The sequence below is a fragment of the Salmo trutta genome, chromosome 31 (assembly GCF_901001165.1).
Source record: "Salmo trutta chromosome 31, fSalTru1.1, whole genome shotgun sequence".
NCBI classification, from domain to species: Eukaryota; Metazoa; Chordata; class Actinopteri; order Salmoniformes; family Salmonidae; genus Salmo; species Salmo trutta.
Window position 1 is genome coordinate 19,608,193 of NC_042987.1, and position 16,082 is coordinate 19,624,274.

General features: G+C 41.5%; 2 protein-coding genes across 5 annotated transcripts in view; both read right to left on the reverse strand.

Annotated features, from left to right (window-relative positions):
- Positions 1 to 354: 354 nt before the first annotated feature.
- On the reverse strand, positions 355 to 11,478 carry LOC115169699 (serine/threonine-protein kinase 17A). 2 transcript variants are annotated; one of them, XM_029725595.1, is made up of 7 exons: positions 11,043 to 11,478; positions 4,527 to 4,739; positions 2,356 to 2,500; positions 2,039 to 2,165; positions 1,869 to 1,917; positions 1,586 to 1,756; positions 355 to 1,385 (listed from the first exon to the last, which is right to left on the reverse strand). In XM_029725595.1, the coding sequence occupies exons 1-7, from the start codon at positions 11,216 to 11,218 to the stop codon at positions 1,070 to 1,072; spliced, it is 1,197 nt and encodes a 398-aa protein (XP_029581455.1). In that variant the 5' UTR covers positions 11,219 to 11,478; the 3' UTR covers positions 355 to 1,069. The 2 variants fall into 2 exon arrangements, with proteins under 2 accessions (XP_029581455.1, XP_029581454.1); XM_029725594.1 differs by having other exon boundaries at positions 1,586 to 1,759; positions 11,043 to 11,476.
- Positions 11,479 to 12,884: 1,406 nt separating this feature from the next.
- The window catches only part of LOC115169700 (E3 ubiquitin-protein ligase HECW1), a 49,352-nt gene continuing 46,154 nt past the window's right edge, over positions 12,885 to 16,082 (reverse strand). For all 3 annotated transcript variants that reach the window (XM_029725599.1, XM_029725598.1, XM_029725597.1), the window contains exons 27-28: positions 15,798 to 15,996; positions 12,885 to 15,598 (exon numbers count right to left, since the gene is read on the reverse strand). In XM_029725599.1, coding sequence (XP_029581459.1) covers positions 15,487 to 15,598; positions 15,798 to 15,996 — 311 coding nt within the window. In that variant the 3' untranslated portion in view covers positions 12,885 to 15,486. The remainder of the gene's footprint in view (positions 15,599 to 15,797; positions 15,997 to 16,082) is intronic.

The following is a 16,082-nucleotide window of genomic DNA, read 5'->3' on the forward strand; positions in this document are numbered from 1 at the left end:
CCCAATACAATTTAATGCATACAGTACCTTTATCTTCTCCCTGGCAGCGCTAGGCAGAATTTAACAGGCAGTGCTGTAGAGGGTCACCGTAAACCTCCACACCACCGTCAGGTAAGACAGGACTTGACACAGCCAAACTGGTCTTCCTGATCTGCTCACCAGAACTAGTGCGATGAAGGTATAACTGCTGCACGCGTCCATCTCATGTCAGTCGCAGACTTGTAGCCATAGTTAAAAAAATATATATTTAAAAGCACTTTGTGACATGCATTCTTTCAGGACACCATTGGACCTTGTTTTGACAAAGGGCATACACAAGATGCCTCCTGGTTTAAAATCCCCACAGAAATAGCATTGCTTTGACCAATGTTTATTGAGGCTTCGTACATCCTTAAGACATTTAAATACATTGTACAAGGAAATAAGTGCCATTTATGCATTACATGTCATGCATATTCATTATAAACAGTGCTGTCCTGAGCAAAATGTACATGCCTTAGGAGAATGAAGGTACTGTAAAGAGCAAATTAACAATGTAATTGCTTAGTACAAAGCCATCATATCTTTATAGCCGGCACTTTGGAAAAAAAAAACCAAAACATTTAGTCAATGGTTCCAGGTGTACTATACAGAATCTGTGCGACCAGAAAAATGTCTCCATAGTGTTCTATTGCACTATGATGTATGATTAATTAGGACATCACCATTTATTAACAGTGAAAATGAAATATGTAAGACATGGAAATAAACAAGGAAATAGTTAGTGATATAGATTAATAGAAGTTATGATGAAACATTGTTCTCATGAAAGCTGAACATACTGCATGAATATTAGGAAAATAATGGTGAACAAGCAGAACATGAACGACATTGACCGAATGTGAAAGAATGGCACCAAAGAAAACGTTAGTAGTTCATTAAAATTGTATTAAAATTAATAAAAAATGTGATGCAGACAGAGACATAGTTTGGCTTGTGAGTAGAGACAGTGTGGTGTGTGGTAAACAATTTACAATCAATCAGTAAAGATCCCATCTACAGTTGGACTGCTTATAGGCCTACCCTTCTATCAGAAGATGGTCTTCTGTAGGGAGCAGCGTGGCTCCTCAAACGTGAACCGCTTGGAGATGGCCTTCGCATCCGGAAACAGAGTCTCTGGGTTGGGCACCGTTGGCCGGCACGGACCTGTGGTGTAGGCTGATACTACCATCAGCTCCTCTACCACAGGACCTTCCTCCTCTGAGGATGATGAGGATAATGAAGGTTGGGCAGGCTTGGCGTGTTCCCGTTGGCAGATCTCACTGGTGATATTCTCTTCCGTCTTCTTCTGGGCTTGCTCCTGGAGCCAATGATGCCTCAGGCACTCTTCAGCAGTGGCACGAGACCTTTAAACAGGATAGAGAGGGATGGATCAGTATCCCACGTTTTCTGTTTGATTTTATTGAAAATGTAGAGTATGAAATTCACTGTTATGCTTTTATCAAGGTCTTCAATTGAGGTGGAACATCTACCTAGGAACTACCAAAAATCGCTAAAACGAATAATGTGTGAATAATAACAATATTGCTTTGGGATGAAATCTCACTTGGGCTCTTTGATGAGGAGTGACTGGATGAAGTGGATGGCTGAGAGGTCCTGGAGTTCATTCCCTGTGTAGTCAATGTTGATCTGGGAGATGTTGAGGAAAGTCTCCTGCTTGTCTTCTCCAAGAAATGGTGAAGTCCCCGTCAACATCATGTAGGCCAACACCCCTATGCTCCTTGGTTCGCAAGACATAGCATACTAAATTATCTGTTGCCATTGAAAGAAATGGAACCTCCGTCATCGCTAAGTCACAAACATATAGGTTGAGATTTTACTCATCTTACCACATGTCAGTTGCTGTGCTGATTGGTTCATAATTTAGAATCTCTGGGGCTGCAAACAAGAGAAACAGTGAATATTTTAGCTAAAGCGAGACATGTGATCATCAAGTTGTTTGAGTCAAAATGTATTTGTATGTTCAATAAAAATACAATCAAAAGGGGTTTTCACTCACCGACATACTCTGGTGTGCCCATGATCTCCCTGAGCTCCTGGTTCTGACACAGCCTTCTGGAAAGGCCAAAGTCCACTATCTTTATATCCCCCAGAGGACAGGCACTGGTCAGCAGGATATTCTGAGGCTGAGAGGAGGGACAAGACCATTCAATGGGACAGTGGATGAGGAACATTGAACCAGTGTTTCCTCTGTTCATTCTGTCATGGAGAACCGTTTAATCTGACCTTTCTTTCCAAAATGTTTAAACGTAATGCTAAATGGAGAACAAAAAAAAAATCTGTCAGATGTCACAAATACAGCCTCATACTATGCACCTTGAGGTCCAGGTGAACAATGTTGTTCCTGTGTAGGAAGGCCACACCCTCCAGGATCTGTCTCATTAACCATTTGACCTCCTCCTGACTGAAGGCCTCGTCTCTCTCGGCAACACACTGGTTAAAGACCTCCCCTCCCGCCGCACTATGGACACAGACACACAGCCGAGTGAGAGTGGTTTATTGGAATGATGGAAAATGTCCCCGAGGACACTGTAGTGAAAAAGATGAACAGGATACTAACAGTCTCTACATAAATCAACACCTATTCGGCGATCCATAATTCAAACTGAAGAATAGAGTTCATTCAACAATATGGTTTAAGTCAAAAAAAAAAAAAACTCAAAACAGTGTTTCTGAAATGAATGAGAAACAAATTTCAAATTTAGACAAAAGTGTCTTTAGTTGTCCTCTTTGCCCCTGTTTATAGACAACATGCCATGTGAGAGGATGACCAGTATTTGGTCTCCAACTCCAGTGAGACAAACAGAGCTCAGCCAGTGACCTGATTCTCACTCTGGTATCCCAGTTCAAAGCGGTTGAATTTCTCATTTGTTTACTATTTTCAAGGACAGAAAAAGAGCCTCAACGGAATAAAAATTGAGGGTGGCGTATGAGCAGTGAGGTAGGTGTGTGTGTGTGTACACGTGTATAGAGGTCAGTGCATGCACACAAGCATGACTGTGTGTACTGAGGTTGATGCGTATTCGCAGAGAGGTGTGTGTTTTTCCTCTGGTCCAGGCAGCCAAGGTGATTAACTCCCTATTGCACAGCAGCCACCCTCCAGCTCCTCATGTGTCGTCTGACAGAACTATAGAGATCCCACTCCGCTCTGGGTCGCTCCCTCCCTCTGCAGCCCCTTAGAGGGGTAGCGGAGCTCTGTTCAGGCACTATCCCAACCTGCCCAATTCCTCATTTATCTGACTGCTATGCCCCCAGAATATCTACAAAAACAACCAAGTGTCATTTGCAAATGACCCCTCTGCCCCATTCAGATCATAGATCAATACCAAACAAAAACGGCAGTTCCGCTCCATTTCCTACCCAAGTGGAAAATGCACCATTATTTATTGTAATGTAGAAGTCTCTGACCAAGCCAAATAGTATGAGATCTCAACTCACAATTACCCTTTCTCAGGGCATTTCTGTTTTGTTTTTCTCATGCCAACAGACCACTCAATAGGGCAGAGAGCCAAGCTTTCACTCACTGGGCACCTTCAAAAGAGAAGATTAAAACATGAATACAACAAACAAAATGTAATCTGGTCAAAACTAGAAATATCTCAGAGTGAGTACTGCCATTGGCCTACTCAGTTGACAATCATCTGAAGCACAGAAAAGACATACAGCAGCCCCAAAACAACTCACAGTATACTCATCCTATTTAGCCACAATTCCATGTTTCTGATGGTATTCAATTCTCATGAGTATTTCAAATATCTCCTCTTAGATTTGTGCATTCATTGATTGGACTGGTCATGAATTAGTCACTGGAGTGCCACCATGGGCCAGTGAACAGATACGGCATCATTGAACGTGCGCTTTCAATTCGATAGGGAAGTTCAAGGCAAAGTTCCCTGTTAATATGGAGAATAAAAATAAAAAAATAAAAAGTTACAAAAAAAATAACCCAGCAAACTAGTCAATGTCTGGAATGCCTTCAACACAATGATGTCATAAGTCTAATAAAAATAAAAAAAAGTCACTAGTGCAAAGTTAGTAGATGAGCAGCTGGTCCCAATGGTAGTAAGAAGCAGCAGGGTTCTGACATCCATCTAGCCTGCTCTACTCAGCGAAGCGTGACAGATGCTACAGCAGGGTTTAGTGTTAGCTGGATTACCCTCCTACTCAGGCAGAGGGAGACCGGTGGTCTTTCCAACTCACTGCAGTTTTTCCAACCGACTCGCCGATTCCCTGTAGTGGGGATTGTGGTATTCATCGTTAGGAATGCGAGTGACGACTTTCTGCAAGCTGCTCTTATTAGCAGAGCAAAGCTGGAGGAGATCGGACCTAGAGCTTGACGTTGCTAGTGAGCTTGAAGATGTCAAGCCGGCAGGTGCACACACACACACACACACACACACACACACACACACACACAACGTTAACAGTGAATAGGTGTTCACGTAGGTGTACACACGTAAACAACAGCTGTTTGTAGTAATACTTACTACTCGAGCACCAGGACCATCTCTGTCAGGGTCTCGTAGACTTGGTGCAGGTTGATAATTCTGTGGCTAGTGTTGGTGAGATCCAGCACAGCGATCTCATGGAGCACCTCCACTCTGCAGTCCTGACCCTTCCTTCTCTTCTTCAGGAACTTGGCTGCATACTCTGTCCCTGTGCTCTTCTCCATGCACCTCTTCACTATGGCAAACTTTCCCCTGGAGACAGATGGAGAACTTAACGTTAAACATATTAAAGTACAGGCCTTAATGATGAGCAAACTTCCCCCTACGATATAAGGATAAAGAAAAACAGGACTGCAGTGTGACTAAATAGCAATGAATACGTTTGAGAAAGCCAACTACAGTGATACGATAGTGATTGTTGATGATCACGCATCTTGGTGGATAATCAAGATAGTCATTTACATCACACCGCTTTGTCCTCCCTTTACTAGAATCCTTACACCTGAATGCAGGTAGACGTAGAGTGAAAATAAATGATTGGGAAATGGGCAATAGGGTGAAACAGCCATCAATTGTTGTCATGGTCACAGAATAGGCCTTCTCCCTGTATTTCCATCTTAATTAAAATCATTAGTAAACAAAGACGACCTTCAAGCTCACCCAACCATTGATTTTAAATGACCCACTTCAGTGCCCAGACAGAGAGCCATGCTGTGTTAATCAATGACCTCATACAGTATTATTGGCTGGCTAGCGGTCATGTTTTGGCTCTAGGCTTGATGTTCCATTGACTACCTCTACCCTCACATGCAGTGAGATTCAGCAAACTATGTCTTCATACATAGACCAACACATTAGGGCTCCCGAGTGGCGCAGCGGTCTAAGGCACTGTTCTAAGTGCTAGAAGCATCACAACAGACCCTGGTTCGATTCAAGGCTGTATCACAACCACCCTTGATTGGAAGTCCAATATCGCGGCGCACAATTGGACCAGCGTTGTCCGGGTTTAGCTGGGGTAGGCAGTCATTGTAAATAAGAATTTGTTCTTAACTGACTTGCCTAGTTAAATAAAAGGTTAAATAAAACATGTAAAGGACTGAAACAGACAATGAAGTCGCTTTCAACCATGCCCAAAACTATAACCTCAATACAAGTTGTAAATATGGTAGCAGGTTCAGAGTAGTGCCACGCATGCCTCAATCCCTTAATCCAGTTATTCAAAGCGGAGTGTCTTTAGCCTTTAACCCAGGCTGACGTTGTTAACCCTTGCTGCTGCTGATTAACCCATTAGTGTCTTTAGTAGGGAACAGGTGCATGGGCTCTATACTGTGTGTGTGTGAGAAAGTAATTATAGGGTCAGAGTGACCCCAAACACCTGGCCCCTAGTCATAATGTCTGTTTGACTTGTAATTTATGAAAATGAAATTGCTGCTAGCTATTACCTAATCACTCCTACACACAGTGACAGACAACTTTGATCTAAATGATCACAGAAGAGCTCCAATTATAAAAGTCACCAGTGTGTTTGCCCAACATCTCCAGGTAAAGAAGGTATGACCGTGCAGCCTCAGGAGGTCTGGCTCCAACTACATCACCTACATCTCAGACAGCTTAGCAGGGAAATGTGAGATTGACTAATCTCTCTCATAGAAAACAAGTCTAAGTGGTGGTACATCTATTATATGTGTGCTATTTCTATGCTTAACATTTTTAAGTTTTGTTTTGGGGTCTTTTACCTTTCTAAACCTTCAAATACACTACATGACCAGAAGTATGTGGACACCTGCTTGTCAAACATCTCATTCTAAATCATGGCATTAATATGGAGTTGGTTCCCCCTTTGCTGCTATAACAGCTTCCACTCTTCTGGGAAGGTTTTCCACTAGATGTTGGAACATTGCTTCCCTTCAGCCACAAGAGCATAAGTGAGGTCGGGCACTGATGTTGGGCGATTAGGCCTGGCTCGCAGTCGCAGTTCCAATTCATCCCAAAGGTGTTAGATGGGGTTGAAGGTAGGGCTTTGGGCAGGGCAGTCAAGTTCTTCCACACTGATCTTGACAAACCATTTCTGTATGGACCTCACTTTGTGTATGGGGGCATTGTCATGCTGAAACAGGAAAAGGCCTTCCCCAAACTGTTGCCACAAAGTTGGAAGCACAGAATTGTCTAAAATGTCATTGTATGCTGTAGCATTAAGATTTCCCTTCACTGGAACTAAGGGGCCTAGCCCGAACCATGAAAAACTGCCCCAGACCATTATTCCCCCTCCACCAAACTTTACAGTTGGCACTATGCATTTAGGCAGGTAGCGTTCTCCTGGCATCCGCCAAACCCAGATTCATCTGCCAGACGGTGAAAGGTGATTCATCACTCCAGAGAGCACTTTTCCACTGCTCCATAGTCTAATGGCGGTGAGCTTTACACCACTCCAGCCAATGCTTAGTATTGCACATGGTGATCTTGGCTGGTGTGTGGCTGCTTGGCCATGGAAACCCATTTCATGAAGCTCCCGGCAAACAGTTCTTGTGCTGACATTGCTTCCAGAGGTAGTTTGGAACTCTGTAGTGAGTGTTGCAACTGAGGACAGACAATTTTTACGCGCTTCAGCACTCGGTGGTCCCGTTCTGTGAGCTTGTGTGGCCTACCACTTCGCGGCTGAGCCGGTTGTTACTCCTAGATGTTTCCACTTCATAATAACATCACTAACAGTTGACTGGGGCAGCTTTAGCAGGGCAGACATTTGTTGGAAAGGTGGCATCCTATGATGGTGCCACGTTAAAGTCACTCAGTAAGGCCATTCTACTGCCAATGTTTGACGATGGAGATTGCATGGCGGTGTGCTTGATTGTATACACCTGTCAGCAACGGGTGTGGCTGAAATAGCCAAATCCGCTAATTTGAAGGGGTGTCCACATACTTTGGCTTGTGTGTAGCTGAAAATACAATATTTTTGGTTATGGAAAAGATATGTCACAGCGGTTTAGATGATATAATGATTCTTCACACTATACTTGTTTTGTCACAAACTGAAATTAGGCATACTATTAGAGTTTTAGCAACCACGAAATGGCAGACCAATTTTCTGCATAGTGCACATAAGGGAATTAACTTGCAGTAGTATTGGACTTGGCCAACTTACAACTGAACAAGTTACACATGGGTAGGTTTGCAAAGGGTCAGAAATTTTCTGGAAATTTTCCATGGGAAGTTAAGCCCGGGAATTTGGGGGATTTTGCTTTAAATTCATCAAAAACGTGAGCTTATAACAGTGAACCTTTTTTGTGGGATACACAAGGCAATTCTAGGTCTTGTGGCATATTTTGGTTAAACTATCCCCAATTCAATGGAATTGAAACCCTCTGCATGCACAGTGCATTCTTCCATCACAGCTGATTCTCAAGATCTTGCACACTAATGAGATGCTATTGAGCCCACACTACTACACTGTCTGAGCCAAGAACTACATGCTTTCTGGTAAGTTTTGATTACAATACTGGGTGGGGTGAATATATGACATGTATGATTTTTTGTTAACTAGTAAATAGTACATAACTTACAGCAAAGTGTGTTTAAATCATTTAACTTGTTAACAATTTCTTCTAGTTGGTAGCAAAAACTATGTGGGGTTTAGCTTGCTTGAGCCTGCTAACTGAGGTGTTAATTCCCCTGTTTCCATACATGTTTCATTTTTAAAAAAATGATCTTACAAAGTAGCTGTTTAATCAAACTGCTTAACTATTTATCTGTACATGGAATTGTATTTGTTTTTTTACATTTTATTTCTTCTAATCTTTACAGGAAAATGCCACGGTCACTATCTGATGTATGGAGACATTTCACTGCAGCTAATGTAGAAGGAAAAGCTGTGAACATGTGCAAAATCATATGTGAAGAATGCAACAAAGATGCAGAGTCATCTGGCCAAGTGCATAAAGTTCCCTCAGTGCGCACAACAAGCAACCTCTGACATAAGTCCCTCTACTTCTATTCGAGGTGAAAATGATGATGAAAGACACCTTATCAATAGCAACAGCTCATGGTCCTCCTGGAATCAGAAGTTTTTTTGACTCAATGGAGGAACGTAGTCAGAGAAATGCTAATGAATGTCTTGCTAGAGCTGTGTATTCAACTGGTTCACCTCTGATGCTCACGTGTAATGTGTATTGGAAGAGATTTCTGAATGTTCTTCGCCCAGCATACACCCCTCCAACCAGACATGCTTTATCTACTCATTTGCTGGATGCAGAGTTCAACAGAGTTTAAGTGAAGGTCAAGCAAATCATTGAGAAAGCAGACTGTATTGCAATCATCTCTGATGGGTGGTCAAATGTTCGTGGGCAAGGAATAATTAACTACCTCTTCACCCCTCAACCAGTATTCTACAAGAGCACAGACACAAGGGACAATAGACACACTGGTCTCTACATTGCAAATGTGCTAAAGGCAGTCATCAAATGCCTTGATGACCTTGGACCACATTAGGTATTTGCACTGGTGACAGACAATGCTGAAAACATGATGGCTGCTTGGTCTAAAGTGGAGAAGTCCTACCCTCACGTCACACCCATTGGCTGTGCTGCTCATGCATTGAACCTGCTCCTCAAGGACATCATGCCACTGAAAACAATGGATACACTCTACAAGAGAGCCAAGGAAATGGTTAGGTATGTGAAGGGTCATCAAGTTATATCAGCAATCTACCTCACCAAGAAAAGTGAGAAGAATAAGAGAACCACATTGAAGCTACCCAGCAACACCCATTGGGGTGATGTTGTCATTATGTTTGACAGTCTCCTGGAGGGGAAGGAGGCTATCCAAGAAATGGCCATATCAGTCTGCCGATATGGAAAGCCCCATTAAGAGGATCCTCCTGGATTATGTATTTTCGGAGAGTGGTAAGCAGCCTGAAAACGCCTGAAACCTACAGCAGTAGCCATTGCACGGATTGAGGGTGACAAAGCCATCCTGTCTGATGATGTTCAGACTCTGCATGCAGATGTAAGAGAAGAAATCTGTACTGCCCTGCCCACTTCACTGTTGCTCCAAGCAGAGGAAAATGCAGTTCTGAAATACATCAAAAAGCATGAATACTTCTGCCTGAAGCCCATACACACCACAGTGTACATGTTAGACCCCAACTATGCTGGCAAGAGCATCCTGTCTGGTGCAGAGATCAACAAGGCCTATGGTGTCATCACTACCGTGTCTCACCACCTTGGCCTGGATGAGGGCAAGGTCCTTGGCAGTCTGGCAAAGTACACTTTCAAGCAAGGGCTTTGGGATGGAGATGCAATATGGCAGTCGTGCCAACATATCTCATCAGCCACCTGGTGTAAGGGACTTTGTGGATCTGAGGCTCTTTACCCTGTTGCCTCCATCATCCTCCAAATCCCACCAACATCAGCTGCCTCAGAGTGCAGCTGGTCCTTGTTTGGGAACACACACACCAAAGCACGCAACAGGCTGACCAATACAAGGGTTGAAAAATTGGTGGCCATCCGGGCAAATTTGAGGTTTTTTGAGCCTGACAAGCCATCCTCAACAAGGTTGGAAAGTGACAGCGAAGATGAGGCCTCAGAGTCTGATGTTCAACATGTGGACATTGAGGAGGTCCAGGGACAAGACATGGAAGCCTGAGAGGAAGACAACCAAAGCTTTAGTTTCTAGACTATCATTTTACAGATGTATGTTGAAAACGTTTTTGGGAGATGCGATGGATCATTGGGGATCATTCAATATTCCCTTTCTTTTGTTGTTCAGTGAAATCATCCCATGTGAAGAGTCAACTCATTTAATTAAAAGTTCAATTCGTAACTAGTTTTTTATTTATTTCTATTGTAAGGATTTAATCATTTGCAATTATGTATACTTATGATAAGGTAAAATGTTTATGTTTCTGTCTCCATATGATATGGTAAATATAGCCAATGCAAAAAACATCTATATTTAAAATGGTATTAATATTAATTCCCATATATTCCCACGGAAAGTTTCCACCTCTGAATATTCCCCAAAATGTGCAACCCTACACATGGACAAATAGTGTGCTATTATACCTTGTCTCAGATATCCAGATAAAACAATGAACAAATGATAAATACATAACAGTACACCTATCTATGAGTGCCCATGGTTTTGGAATTGATTAGATTAAATGCTTTTGTCCATACTTTTGCATAGACAAATCTCCTGTGCCACTACGTACAATAGCTTGCTTCAGTTCTCTTTATGGTTTTGTATGTGAAAGACTCACTTGCCAGTCTTGTACTCACAGCTGGGGAAAGGGACTGCAATGTGCAATGTCAAATGCATATTAAAAACAAAATGCACATCCTTGATAAATAAATGAAAACATATTCATACATCTAATGGATGGTGCCTGAGGTTACCACACTGAACATTGATTAACAAGGACAACCAAGCACTATGATCTACAAAGTATCCCACGTTGGAACATGAGCATTTATACACCCAGGCAGAGAATTGCTTTCTTTTGTTGGCTGTATGTTTTTAAGGTCCAACCGGTTAACCTACTACCGAGAATGTTCGACTCACCTGCCTAGCTCTTTGCCAGGTATAACGTTGTAGAGTTCCTTAAATGACTCGGTCCTGATTGGGGTTTTGATGTTGTCCAGAAGAATCGCAGTGGCTCCCGGGTTCGTCTCGGTCTGACCGCGGCATCTTGTGCAGCTTCTTGTGTCGGTGACCCGTGGACTGGGTGGTGGAATCATTCTTGGTTCACTTGTTGAATATTCTTTCAGGAAAACACGCGTTGTTAAGAATACCACAAAATTACCTTTCTTTTGCGTATTGGAGAAGCTTCCAAGTAAGGGCACTAGAATGTTTTATTCTTGTCAACTACTATGTGTCTAATGAGATTCTTGAACGTTATCCGCAGTTGTGATGCAGTCAGGCATAGACAGTTTGACTGGCTGGTCTGATAATGCTCTTGGCAAAACTCAATTTAGCTCAGTGACTGATATATCGCACCCATCAACTTAGATAGACACCGCATCATTGTATCTGTCCCATTAAGGTGTCTGTGAGAGCATGGGCAGCGCTCTCCATTTTGAAGTAGTCCATTTTCTTCTTCTTCTACTTCTATGAGTTGGCAAACAAACTTAAAGGGTCCATACTTCCACCTACAGGGTGGTGTTTAAACAGGCATAAAGCCACGGATGGCAATTTTCTGCCACCTGCAGTTGGAATGTTTGCTCACAAGTATAATTAATTGGCTGATCCCTCCTGATGACCCGGATGGAATCATGTGATCCTTCCTCAAACCATAGGAAGTTCCACCCAATTGACTACTTCAAAATGGTGAAAGTGCTCAATGGTGCTTCCCGTGGTAAATCAAGCTTTTGGGCACTAGAGTCCTCTATCTATCTCTATGATTTCACCAGACCGCACTTCGGTAATGTTGACGAGTTAAAGGGGCAATCCTTTTAAAAGCTTAATACTGTTTTGGTAAAAAAATGAAATATATATTCTTCAAGAATCAATAGGTGCATATTCATTTATAAGTCCAACAATGTATGTCGCAACAGAGTACCAGAGTATGAGTCATAATACCCATAAAACCTAGCGGTCAAACAGGGAAATGGTTCCAATTGTTTTCCACCATTCATTTTTCCCATAGGGGATTTTAGAAACAATTAAAGGGCTGTGTTTAGTGTAAGCTTACCCTGGCGTGACGTTTTGATAACCGTGTAAATCTCTCTAGGACAAGGTGACTTTTATCAATATATTTTCCTGCATTTACCCCCCCAAAATGAAATGCTAATTAGCTACTAATGAGTAGTTCATAAAGAACTACAAATGCCTTGATGATCTGGACGAGACTGCTGAATTGAAGCAAAGGTAAATTAATCCAGAGATTCTAATGTTAGCTAAATTTAGTAATGAATAAATTTGCAATTCTGTTAACTGCCTTGTGCAAGTTTTAAATTGACACAATACCTGTTAGCAAAGGTGTCAGCTAGATATGAAGTGCAGGGATTTGTAGTTTTGCATGTCTACATTGATGCTAATTAGCATTTTTGAATCTGAGAGTAAATAGAGCCAAATATATTGATAAGTCACCTTGTCCGAGAGAGAGTTACATGGTTATCAAAACGTCAGGCCAGGGTAAAAAGCATTTTCGGTTCTTAAATTCAACAACTAAATATTATTTATAAAAAGCAATCTATTAGTTTTTTTGTTTTTTTTAAGACTATAATTTGTTTGCGAACATGATAGCTGTACTTTTAGTTTTTTGGTTGATGAATCTTGTTTGCCATTAGCCAATCCAGTGTTTCTCAATGATTTCAAAGCATGTGAATGCATCCAACTCGTATTTACTACTTCACAGCTGGAAATTACCACCTTCCCACTCATAAAACTAGTAGAAGAAAGGTGCTTTACGAAGTGGTTGTTTATTGACATTCGTTAACAGTACTATGCTCGAATTGAAAGCGCAGCCTGAGGATTACTGCATGTGAGCTCATCAGACAGGAAATAGTGGGGACGGACAGTGAAACATGTAGACCTGTGAGAGGGTTTCTGAGAACTAAAGAATGGTCATAAAACGTTCACTAGCTGCAAACAATCTCTTTAAGGAACAATATAATGTAAGATTTTCAAAATAAGCAACAGATTATTGTTTGAAAATTACATTGCTTGTTCTTCGCCACAGGAAATGTGCATAGCATTAGACACATTTTCAACAGTAACTTAAAACATTCTGATACTGTACGTACTGAACAAAAACAGTGTAGACAATAAATAAAAAAATACATGAATAACACCAATCTTGTACTGCATATCTGACATTTTATAATTTCAAAATGCTTTCTGACAATATTACATTTCCTGTATAAACTTGATCTTACAGCCTTCCAATTTCATAATAGCAACTATAAATGCACTCACTGTACATTTTCAAAATATTAATTGTCCAAGGAAAGGAACACGAGAGAAAGTGAAACGATTTGAACAAAAACATAGGTCATGTAAGTACAGTAGTAGTGTTCAGTATCAGTTTCTGGTGTCTCTCTTCTAATATCAAATTACTATAACGATGAACATGAAGATAGCACATACACAATTATTCAATTGGTCGGCAATCAACTCAGTTATAGGCCTACGTATGCCTGACAGTGGCATTTTGTCATATACAGTGTTTTCATGTTAAGGCATGGCATTTGCAGACCACAACAGCTGTCCTATCCTATAATGATAAAGTTGCTATAGGATATGTGCATTAAATGTCAACATGAGGGGAAATGAATAAAGCAACCCTGTGGGGTCTGTCCTAAATGGATGTCGCATGGTAACCTAGAACTGACAAAAGACACACCGACATGACGTTCATTTTAAGTCCATTACATTTTCATGTCACTGTGGCCAGGGGTAGACATACAGGCATACACTGAAACAAAATCGAACATGTTAACCCTCTGCTATAACACAAGTGCGGTAACAAGTCAACAGCATTGTAATCTACTGTTTTTTGTTGTTGTTGTTCAGCCAGAACTATAGTGTATAATAATTGCAAGTAGTGTTACATTTTAAAAACATTCAAATATAATAGATTTTTGTTCAAATAGTGGTATACATATATTTAAGGTGAACTTACTGTGTCAACTCCTCAGAAGTGCAACAAATATTCAGGAAGAATAAGATCCAATACAATCTAAACACAATACCTGCAAATGTACTTTAATTGTTCTCTCTTGGTTTGCCTCAGTGTTTGAATATACATTTAAACAATGCAATATGTCCAGTTGTGTGTTCCATGCTTGAAAAAATTATATAAAAACCTGGCAAAATATTTTAACACTTGCTTCCAAAATAATCTGTCTACCATGTACAAATGAAACACAACAATCTTGTGACAATGAAACATTCATAATATCCAGACTCAAGTGTGTTAAATCAAGAGATGACACACCTCATGTAAACATCAAATGGTTCTCAAGGTCAAGAGGGGAAAAAGTAGTGTTTTCACATGGAGCACGTCGGGAAAGAAAATCTGATCAGACGTTGTTTAAGGGGGTTTCTTCACCTCGCTTCACTCTAATTACCTATAGTAAAACTGGTTTGTGTTTGTTTCCCAATCAACTTCAAGATTTACGCCAATTCCACACGTGTTTTTAGCGATAAAACAGTTTTGATTTCATTTAAAGTATAACGACTTCAATATCATTAGAATCCTCGAACAGTCGTTTTGCAATTGCGGTAGGATCTTGCGACACTATTGAATCACTCCTGATACATCACAATGTTCAATAAATCTTGGTAAAACCTTAGGGCAATTAAGAACTTGAGAGATGTTGATGACCCAGTACTTTGCTGATGTCAAATCCTGGAATAATCCCAGTGGCAGCAGTATTTGAAGTGGAATTGCCAAAGTTGGAACACAATGTCATGAGATAATGTTGGTTGTAGTGGTTCATGTGACAGTATTTGAGGCATTTCTTTCCCTCTGATATTGCGAGTTGAGGCATTTCTTCTAGTGATAATGTTGGTTGTGGTTGGTGATGTGACGATGCTTGCGGAGGCTGTTGGTGCAAGGTGCACTGTGAGAGAGGGACTAGACTATTCATTGGCGTGTGTGATGTGCTGAGTCAAGGCCCTGAGTGCTGTTATAGGCTGAGCAAATAAGAGCTATTGCACACAGCTTGGTGCCTTTATGCAAACAAAGGTACATTGTAACATGTGAGTAATGCATGTGGTGGTGCTTGGCTTTTCCTTTTGCTTGTATACTGTACATAAGATTGTTAAAAAAGAGAAATGTACAGGCCTCTGGCTAATGTATTAAATGTACAATATAAAAGGGAGTTGTGTACAGTAGAGTCCTGAGGCACAGGATCCTATTTAAGTTCTTGATTGCTTCGCAAATGGCACCCTATTCCCTACATAATGCAGTACTTTTGACAGAGCTCTATGGTCCCTGGTTAAAAGTAGTGCACTACATGGGGAATAAGGTGCCATTTGGGATGCACACCTTCTCTCTCCTTCACTCAAGGCCAAAAGTGCTGGTCTCCTCCACAGCGATCAGCAGTTTCTCATAGAGCATGGTGTAGGAGGGGTATGGAGGGAGATCCAGCCGGTTGAAGCATGTGTGTGCCCTGGAAGATATAGACCATGCATCAGAGCAGACAACCAATTCAACAGAATAGAGTTCTCTTACAAATACTATACATTGTTATGCAGCGGTTTGGAGGATAACAGCATAGGACAGTTTGAATCTATACCTGTAATAGCAGGATGTAATGGTAGAAATGATTGTCTAGGTCCACTCTACTTTGGGTAGAGAGCTTATATTACCTTGGAAGAGCGGTGATCTTGCCCCACTTCTCGATACAGAAGCGTCGCAGGCCGTTACTGCCCCGTAGCGCAGTGAAGCCCTCGTAGGGAACACTGGAGGTGCCAGTCACAAACTGCAGCAGACGCAGCCTCTGCTCATTGTTGAAGCGCTCCACGGCCCCCCAGAACCACCGGATCACTATGTGGCTGTCATGGTAGCCTGCGATGCAGAAGGACAATAGGTCATGTCAAAGACTGGGTACAGGGGTTGGTAGCTTGGTCCCATATCAGATGTGATGTGCGGTA